This window comes from Hermetia illucens, chromosome 1, assembly GCF_905115235.1.
Source record: "Hermetia illucens chromosome 1, iHerIll2.2.curated.20191125, whole genome shotgun sequence".
Lineage (NCBI taxonomy): Eukaryota > Metazoa > Arthropoda > Insecta > Diptera > Stratiomyidae > Hermetia > Hermetia illucens.
In genome coordinates, this window is record NC_051849.1 from 17993160 (window position 1) to 18003891 (window position 10732).

The 10732-nt window shown below is 42.7% G+C and overlaps 1 protein-coding gene across 1 annotated transcript; it reads right to left on the reverse strand.

Annotated features, from left to right (window-relative positions):
• On the reverse strand, positions 1–10592 carry LOC119655027 (stomatin-like protein 2, mitochondrial). The gene is made up of 7 exons (XM_038060705.1): positions 10405–10592; positions 10236–10337; positions 9967–10174; positions 9711–9910; positions 9504–9648; positions 597–712; positions 1–524 (listed from the first exon to the last, which is right to left on the reverse strand). The coding sequence occupies exons 1-7, from the start codon at positions 10450–10452 to the stop codon at positions 144–146; spliced, it is 1200 nt and encodes a 399-aa protein (XP_037916633.1). The 5' UTR covers positions 10453–10592; the 3' UTR covers positions 1–143.
• Between the last annotated feature and the right edge of the window lie 140 nt (positions 10593–10732).

Below are 10732 nucleotides of genomic sequence, written 5' to 3' on the forward strand. Positions count from 1 at the left end.
TTTCTTATAGAAATTTTTTGTTTATTCCATTTACACATTTGATTCGATCATTTTCCATTACGAATAACTTAAAAAACAACAAAAGGAAATCAAAATATCCATATTACATACGAAATATTTTACACTGGAAATTTCATCTATTTTTACTTCTTCTTGCGTTCACTTTTTCCATTATTCGGAGTAACTTTACCATGTATCGTATCCAACTCAATATCGATAAGATTGTCATCTTCAAAAGTCGGTGCAACGTGTTTTCGTAAGTCTGTGGTCGGTGGAGGCTTGAAATCATTTAATTGGTTTTCCGAAACCAGTTCCGTGAGAATCTGTTTTGGAGCGTCCGTAGATTTTACAACAGGATTTCCGTTACCGCTAAGCGTTTTGTAGATGGTGAGCGCTTGAGCGACCACACTTGGTATGTCACCGGCGTTCGATGGAAGTATCATGGTGTTGTTCGTTTTAGCAAGATCATTAAAAGCAGCAATGTATTGTTCAGCAATGGAAAGTGAGGCCGCGTTTCTACCATCCTATGGGAGGGAGATTTGAAATTAATACAATGTAAAAGATGTACGTGATTTGTGTGGAATATAATTCTTCACCTCGCTATTAAGTGATTTCGCAATAGTTTGAAGTCCTCGTGCTCTTGCATCTGCCAAGGCTAATATTGCTGTTGCTTCACCACTAGCTTTGTTGATTTGCTCTTGACGTTGGGCCTCTGAAATGCGTCAAAAGAATATAATAGGATCAATACTAGGCATTTAAAAGTAGTTAAGTGAAAATCGTACTTAGAGACTTACAAAATGATAAAGATTTGAAGTTTAGTTAAAAAATGTGGAAATATTTGACTGAGAGTATACAAAGCATACAAATACTACAAGATTATGTGATATCCTCTAACAAGTTTAAAAAATTAATATAAAGGCAGATAAAGTTTTATTTCTTAGCCTAGTCGCAATTGAAAAAAGAGTAATTGAATTGAGTCGATGAGGAAAAACCTAATAGTGAAAAAATGTCTGATAGAGGGGTGAGCCTCCACTAAACACCTCATCTCAACAGGATATATGGATGTCTTTACCCTCGTTTACTTGTCAAAAGTGGCTTCAAATTTTGCAATCAAGGTCAAGGTGGTCAAAGGGTAGTATAGGTCCCAGGGCGAAACGTGGATTGGTTCCCACGATGACCTGTGAAACGCCTGTTGAACCAACACCAACAGCTCTACTACCAAACCCTATCTCCACCTCCACGTGGTGACCGCTGGGAGCTCTTTCTTAACGAAAAGCTGTAGACGGAGAAGGATGAAGGCAAGAATCCCGCTCCTAAAAACGGGACAAAGTGTACCAAATGGTCCTCCAGGTTGGGGGTTGGGTAGGGCTGACAACCCTACACGGAAAACAACTTGTTACGAAGCCACAACAGGAGCCTCGAACTGGACGGATTACACTACGACGAACCCGGTAACGACAAAGGAATAGCGATTTGCGCATTTTCTCATGGAAAGTGCGCTCCCTGTACAGAGATGAAACTGCTGAGCAGCTAGCCGATACACTGTTTTAATATAAGGCTGATGTAACAGCGTTACAGGAGATGCATTGAACAGGGACCGGTTTCCTGGAGAAGAGCCGCTACACCATATATTATAGTGGCCATCCAGTAAACCATGTGTTCGGAATAGGTTTCTTAGTCAGCCAAAAAATCAAACCGGCTGTTATCGGCCTTGAAGCGAACGGCTATGCACTCTGCGCTTGTGAGGCAAGTTTAGAAATATAAGCCTCATTAACGTTCACGCCCCTACAGAGGAGACTGCAAAGTCGGAGAAGGATACCTTCTACGAGGCAGAGAACGAACCCTCGAAGCCTATCCCAGATATGATATCCAAATCATACTTGGGGATTTTAACAGCCAAGTAGGGACGGAGCCCGTATTCAGGTGGTACGTCGGCTCCCATAGCTTACACAAAAATACAAATGATAACGGACTGCGGATTATTCTATTAGCAGTGTCATACCAAATGCTTGTTGGAAGTACCTGGTTTGCGCAGAAAGTGGTCCACAAACATACGTGGATCTCTCCATATGGGATCACTTTCAACCAAATTGACCACGTGTTGATCGAACGCCGCCACCTCTCAGCTTTGATGAATGTCAGAACATATAGGGGGGCCAATATAGGCTCGGATCACTATCTCGTTGGCATGATGCTCCGAGCTCGAAAAACAACACCACTCAGAATCCCCTCTGACAATCAGGTGAGAGTTAACACTGAAGCCATTCACAATACAGCCCTCCGCGACACCTTTAAGAGGGAAATGAATGTCGCAATAACCGCAGTCAACAGAGGACCTGGAGATAAAGCGTCAACAAATGATCTTCACAGCCACCTGAAGAACGTTACCATTGATACGGCCACAAACATATTTGGCCCCAGCCGAAAAGGAGTCGGAACGACTGGTTTGACGATGAATATAAGCTAGCAACGGAACGGAAGAATGCTGCATACCGAGTAATGTTGCATTCTAAAAGAACGCGGGCACGCGCAGAGACTTATCACGAACTCCGTCGAGCGGAGGAGCGACTTCACAGACGGAAAAAGGAAGCCTGGGAGAACCAAGTCTGTGAACTAGAAAAGTACAGGGAGCAACCGCACCAGGCGCGGAAGTTTTACCAACAAGTCAGCAGGATGAAGCCTTGTACACCTCGATGCTCATCCTGCCGAGACAAAGAGGGAAATCTGATTTCCGACAGAATGGGCATATTGGAGCGATATGTTGAGCACTTTGATGAACTACTGAACAACCAGAACATTTGCGAGTTCGAGGTCCCGCCAACTGAAGACGACGGACAAATACTGCCACTACCAAATATAGAAGGAACAATCCGTGCAATTCATCGGCATAAAAATAATAAGTCGCCAAGAGCCGATGGAATTACAGCCATATTGGTTAAATATGGAGGCGACCAATTACACCAAGTAGTTCATCAACTTGCGTTCAAGGTGGGAGACAGCGAATCAATGCCTGACGATTGGTAAAGAGGCATTATCTGTCTCATACATAAAAAGGGGGATATCATGCACGACGCTGAGTACCATCTATAAGATATTCTCCGCTATCTTGCTAGGACGGATAGCCCCATACGCCCAGAACATCATTGACCCATACCAACGAGGCTTCACTCCAGGCAAATCAGCAACAGATCAGATTTTCTCTCTGCGGTAAGCGATAGAAAAACTGCTGGAATATGGACATCAGTTGCACCATTTTTTTATCGACTTTAAAGCCGCCTATGAAAGCATAGCTAGGGTAAAACTGTACATGGCCATCAGAGAATTCGGGATACTGATGAAATTGATAAGACTGACTAGGGTGACCCTTACCAATGTGCGAGGTCAGATAAAAGCAGCAGGATCACTCTCAAGACCATTCAACATCAATAACGGTCTACGATAAGGGGATGCCCTATCATGAGTCCTCTTTAACCTGGCCCTGGAGAAAGTGATCCGTGATGCTGAGGTAAATGCGAGGGGTACGATCCTCTTTAAGTCCCCCAACTACTGGCCTATGCTGACGATATCGACATCATGGGAAGAATGACCGGAGACGTACAAGCTGCCTTCATCCAGATCGACTGGGCGATGAGATCTTGGGCTGTACATTAATGAAGGCAAGACAAAATATATGGTGGTAACGTCATGATATCGTCTATCGATCTGAGAAAGTATGTAACATTTATCAAGATAATGGTCATACACCATAATGGAGGGCTAACACGTCTATAGCAGACAGAGGGAGAAAATGGGCAGACTGGATTAGTAGTTAGATGAAGATAGGCTCACTCGGAGCGAAGGGCACTCTTCTAGCACGACTCCAAAGAGACTAGGTCCCCCTGAAAGGGGTAAGGGGCAGGACAACTTCGAAACACACATCAAAGACATGAAGGTGGCAAATATTGATCGTCATTCCGAAAACGTGTAAAAAGGATTCTTTTCGTTCTAAATCTTCCAGATTTACATAAAGATATAGTGGAAGGTTCTTGGGCTTTAACGTGAGTACCTGCCGTATATGCATATTTCCACGGTCCTGTTCAGACACAGATTGATTTCGAGACTACAATCAGAGCGCCGCCATGGCAAGCACCACGATATTGGTTTATACTATATATACCTCTGCCGCAAGTAAGGAATACGGCGAACGAACTGTAATTCCACGCTTGAGCATTCAACCACCATGAAATCAATCAATAACCAATCTGAAAGAAAATCCTCCATGAATTCTCATAGAGTATATGCTCTGAGGACCACGGTTCACATGGTCCCAAATAACTTCCAATGAGGGTTCGTAGCAAGAGCCATTTCAAATGAGTCCCTTGCAGACTCGAGTCTGATCGTCCTCGAACAAGTGGGGACGGCCCTGTCCGACGTGATGTCTGAAATCAGTCCGATGTGGAGAACCGCAATGCAACCTTTCTACCAGCCAGTACCGCTCTGCGTGTAACACATAAAACGTAACAAGAAAACACTAACACAAAACACACCGAACTGGCGGCTGTCTACCACGGCCAATGGCCATTCGCTCATACTACCGCGGATGAAGCAGCTTCGAGGAACTCAATGCAATAGCGCATCGAAGCGTATCATTGCTAACAAAGCACTGGTTAAAATCATGGGCACAGTTCACTACATGAACGCCCATGTCGCCTAGATTGCGGATGTCACAGTACGCAGCACAGACACAGAGGACATGAAACTAGTCCTCTGAATCTGTATCAGATTTCAGATTTATTGAGCAAAGAAAAGAAATACATGTGTGGTACAAAAAGAATAATAACTTAAAAGTTCAATCGTGACTAATTAAGTACGTAACGCTAACGTACGGAAATATCCGGCCTAGCTGGTTACATGTTATAAAGTGAAAAGGTGATGCATGTCAATGCTCATTTGATATAACATGTGCTTAAACCTAAGAATAATTTATAGTTTCCAACTAAACAAACATAACACAAAACAACACAAAGTAGTACTCCGTACTGGAAAACGGAAAAAAGGGAGTTTTTAGGCACCGGTGGGCAGGATTGATCGATGGGATTGGAGTAAAGCGCAGTCCTTTCTCTATGGTGGTAGCAATCTGAGAAAGGGCTACCTTTTACAAGAACAGTGACCCAGGTCTGACGCGCGACAACTTGATCATGTGCGGAATTATGGGGCAAACCCCGAAAAGGCCGTACAGGAGAGAGTTTTGATGAAATTTTAGGTTTGGCCTTTTGTATTTGGCCGTGCATTTCCTGAGTATCGTCCTTTCAAAGCGTTGGAGGGCTTCTGGTACGTTCGATGGCATGGTAGCCCATGCTGGGAAACCATAGGTCAGAATTGGACGAATAAGGGTTTTGTATAAAAGGATTTTGGTGACAGGGAACAGGACCTGGGATGAGAGGAGGTTTTTAAGGTTTTGTGTAAAACAAAACCTTATTAAAATCGATTCAATGTCTGTCTGTCTGTCTGTCACACGCATTTTACTCCAAAACGGCCAAACCGATCCGAACGAAATTTGGTGGACAGATGGGAACTATCAAATCCCACGCATACAGCGAGTAGCATAAATTTAGGTGGAGTTTAAAGGGGCGCTCCCCATACATGCAAAGGGGGGATTCAAAAATTTTTTTCACCGGATATAGTTGTGTAGGGTATCAAATGAAAGGTCTCGGTTTGTACTTTCCGGAACTGATATTAGTTTCGACATAAATTGCAAAGTGCGTGAGTAAGGAGTCAAAATGTACGCACTTGAAGTGAGACAGGACTCATTTTCGGAAACTACCCAACCTAAAAATCCGCAAAAAATCAGGGTGGTGCGCCTAGATGAAATCTAGGCCTCAAAATATGTCCCATTCCGATATCTGCTCAAATAAACTTACTAATAGTATATTACTACTTTTTAGAAATTTACTGGAAAACCCCCCTTAAATACATCCTAGGACTTCCGAATTTTGTACCAGCATAGGGGACAATAGTTCGTATGTATGTGTTAAATTTCATGGAAATCAGGCAATTAACGCCAAAGTTATAGCAGTTCAAACTTAGCAATCTCGCACGAGTTTACTGCTTCCAAAGCCATGCAAATCAGATGCTGACGTCATAATTACCCGGAATAAGTGACATTCGCGTGGAATATTAAAGTCGCATTTATGAAGAATCTATTTATCTGCAGCCCTTTTTAAGGTTTTTTGTAAAACACTTATGTGAAATCTAATCTTCGAGAGATGTCCCATTCCGGTATCTGCTGAAAAAATTTACTAATAGTATATTATCAACTTTTAGAAATAGACTAAAAAACTCCCCTTAAGTTCATCCTAAGTGTAGTAAATTTTGCACCGACATAAAGGACAGCCTTGTGCATACACATGCCAGGTTTCATGAAAATCCAACTATTAGTGGGAAAGTTATAGCAGTTCAAACTTATCAATTTCGTGCTAATTAACAGCATTCTAAGCCATACAAATAAGATGCTGAGGTAACGAGAATAATTGAAATTCGAGTGAAATACTAAAATTCCATTCAAGGAGAATCTAATTCTCCCTAGCCCTTTTTTATATTTGATGTTGGTTAAATTGTTTTCATTCGCTAATAATATTAACCTGAGGGCGTGAAGCGTATGAGGTTGACCATTATCAACACAGGGCTTTCCATCAAGTGATTTTCTAGAAAATAGAGAGCAATGGAGTTTTTAGCTATATTACACGGAGCTGCCGTGCACTCGTCGCTCCTCACATCTTTTTCTTATTCTTCAGCCTTCAGTTCACAAACGGGGTCGGCTCGTGGTGATCGGTTTCGTCATTTTATTTTATCAAATGCCTCATCAGAATGTAATCGCGAGACCTTTAAATCCCCATCCAGCGTATCAAGCCACCATTGTTTTGGCCGGCTTTTTGGTTGCTTACCATTGCTTTCGATGTTCTGATCAATACTGGTTGTTGAATTCTCATTAGCGTGAATTACGTGACCACACCATCGAAAACGCCTCTCTTGCAGTTTTTCCACGATCAATGCAAACCCATATCGATCGCGGATATTCTCATTTCAGACGTAATCAAAACGTGTCGCGCCACCAGTGCAATGCAACATCTTCGTCCCCATTACCGCAAGACGCCGTTCATTGTCCTTTATAGTCAGCCAACACTCAGAACTATAGAGAGTGGTAGACGGATGACATTGCAGTAAATTTTAGATTTGGGACGTGCGCTGATACGTCGATCACAAAGAACACCAGTTGGGGAATGCCACTTCATCCAGTTTGCATTAATGCGTGAAACAATTTCATTACGCAGTTCTCCATTAGCTGATAGCGTTGACTCAAGATTTTTAAATCGCTGAGTTCTGACAATGGCAGTAACCTGCCCTTCGAGATACTTAAATCGCTCAATTCTGGCAATGGCAGTAACCTGCCCAGAACTGAACGATTTCAATATCTCGGGTCAATGCTATAAGCCAATGGAGAACTACGTTATGCTCCTCACATTGGGAAACACAAAACCTTTTATACCTGAAGCGTCAAGCTTCTGGTTTCCCGACTTGTTTAAGGCAGCTGAGGCCTTAGAGGCTTTAGCAATAGCAGATCTGACTTGAGGGTCTGAATCTGTATCATATAAAACACAATCCTGACTGGAGACAAGGTGTCGCGAGAAAAGAAACTTATTCAGGCTACCATGACCCGTGAGGAAGAAGCCCATTTCTAGTCCGAAATCCAAGATCATCTGGCAGGCGCATATTTCACGTACTCCGTGATCCGACCTTTCCGACTTTCGTCCTATCTAATCTGCCACAAGATGTAACACTCTCATCTAATAATCTTTTGACCCAAGCGGCACTAAACCTGTCAACTGTTTAATAATAATAATCGTTGGCGCAACAATCCATATTGGATCAGGGCCTTGGAGTGTGTTAGAGCACTTCATTCAAGACCGTACCGGTACACTACAGTATATTGTAGGAAACAATGTGGTCAGCATTGCGCTCGCCCGTGATTATTACCCTGATTTGACTCAGGTACTCATTCACAGCTGAGTCGACTGGTATACGACGTCAAATCACGATACAAATCCCACTGCCGCCAGCGAGATTTGAACCGCCACCTTCCGTACGACAGCCTTGTGCTCTAACCACTCAGCTATCCGGACAATGCGATATTCCCAAATCATATTCTCGAGCCTTCGTTGGTAACATTGGAAAGGCTTTTATGAATTCTTTCAATTCACAAGAAATATTCCACTCGAAATTGCTTTTACTTTGTATGATGTTTGCTTTTACTTTGTTGTATGTTTTGATTCAAACGCATTCAGATCGCACAGAAAACAAACGTGTCACCGCTTCGAGGGTCGAGGAAGAAGAGAGCGATTTTCTTGACCGGTTGCGAACCAATGGAATTTTCACAGTTGGTTCTTCGCCCTCGTAGCGAGTTCGAATCAGCCAATCAGAGCGCCGGCGGCGTCCTCTATCTGTTCGCATTAACAACATTCGAAATAAATTTCGAATTTGTTCGAATTTGTTAACTCTGCTGCACCACAAAGCCCCTGAAATCGAGTTCACTTTGATCATATTAGATTTTTGGCGGGGCCATGTAGCTGACCATGAGCGATCATTTCACCTGTTGTTCAAGATCAAAATAATTAGCCCTTCACTATGGCCATTCAGCTCAATATCATCTTCTCTACCCTTGCGGCAGAGGTGTTAGATAGGCCCCGCATCCACTGGTATGAATGCTGAGCCTGCACTCAGTATAAACCAGTACCGCTGTGCCAGTCATGGCGGCGCTCTGATTGTGGTCCCAAAATTAATCCATGTCCGAAGAGGACCGTGGGATTATGCCTACACGGCAGGTACTCACGTTAAACCCCCAGGAATTTCATCTTCTCTATCCTTTGCAACGTTTGATTGCGGGGTCGTATCGTGTAGATCGGATTCGTCACTTTTCTCGATAACAGACCTGGTCCGTGTGGAGTTTAGAATCTTTCAAGTCCTCATCTAGCGTATCAATTCATTGCTTTTTCGGTAGATCAATGATTTATTTGCGTCCTAGTGTGAAAGCAGGACTCTAGTCTCTATAAACGGATTCCTAAGATGAAAACTCCGTACCACCCGTCGACAAATGTACAAGCAGAACGCAGTGAACAAACAGTTAAAAAAAAGTAAGTAAAAAGTAAGTGCAACCCTTGAACGTTTTCCTTTGTCGGTACAAACCCACATCAATTGGTCACTGGCCAATCGCCTGCTACACTTTTTCGTTGGCTGCAGGCTTGGCACAAACTTACCCTGTTCAGCCCTGAGGACATTTACAACAAGAACGAAATAATGAAGTTACTTTTATAATCCATTTGCTTTCGTCAGTGCAATCTAGATACTTGACAGAAACTAATCCGAAGATATTCACTTCATTTTCCATTTAGATTTTCCTGGATGTCATAAAAATGGCTCTTGCGATACCATAGCAGTGCACTACGCAATTTTATGCATAGATTACGTACCTGAAGCCAAAATTCTCGACTGTCTTTTACCCTCCGCCACGTTAATGTCAGCTTCTCGAACACCCTCAGACTCCAGAATAGCCGCTCGTTTCCTCCTCTCAGCTTCCACTTGCATTTGCATAGCTTCGTGGACGCGCGTAGGTAACTAAAGGAAAAAAATTCATCTTAGTATCCTCAATCGTCACATTGGATCCAGTTGCTACTAACCCTAATATCTCGAATTTCATATCTCAAACACGTAATACCCCATGCTTCGCTGGCCTTATTGATAGCATCGACAATGCTCACATTTAGAGCTTCTCGCTCACGGAAAACCTTATCCAAGGACATCTTACCCAACTCGGATCTCATTGTGGTTTGAGCCAATTGTGTAATAGCAAATTCTGGATCTTCAACTCCGTATGAAGCTGTAAATGATAAGATTGAAAAGATATTTCGACATTTTGAGGTAGTCGGACATCACCTCGGTATGGATCAATTATCCTCAAATAAAGTACTCCGTCTATGCTTAGCGTGACATTGTCCGATGTGATCGCACTTTGTTTGGGAACGTCTATGGCAATTTCCTTTAAGCTCTGAACATATTTAATGCGGTCTACAACGGGCAGGAGGACGTTGAGGCCCGGCTCCAGAATTCTGTGAAATCGACCCATTCGCTCGACAACCCAAGCCTAAAAAGTGCAATACAGTTTAATAGGAAAAGCGGTCCTAGTTATGCAGACGGTAGCGTACCTCTTGCTGTGGAACGAACATTATAATAGTATTTAACGGGGTCGAGACTTTTGTGCGGGAAAATTGTGATAGCTGGAAGTTATTTTTCTGAAGTAATCCATTCTGCAATTTGCGAAACAAGACATGTTGTGTTAATTTTCATTTAATTTCGCTTAAATTTTCGATTTACCTTTGCTAAGTTAATATAAGCTGAACAGGCGCGAGGCGAGCGATACATATCCAAATAATTCAATAAGAAAATCCACTTACACTTGCGAATCGACCCAACTAGCAGTCTTTTGACGTTTACTGGTCCGGGTCAGGTTATGTCAAAGCAGGTAGTGAACAGTTTCTAACCTCTTCATGTGAGTAGACATTTTTTCCTTTTCGAAAAGTACGTGTCAGCCCGATATAATTCTATAAACAGAAATATTTAATAGTTTCATAATTGAATGACATTTACGTCACGTGAATATGTCGGCATATTTCAAAATAGAGAGAACCGCTGTCTTTCTAAT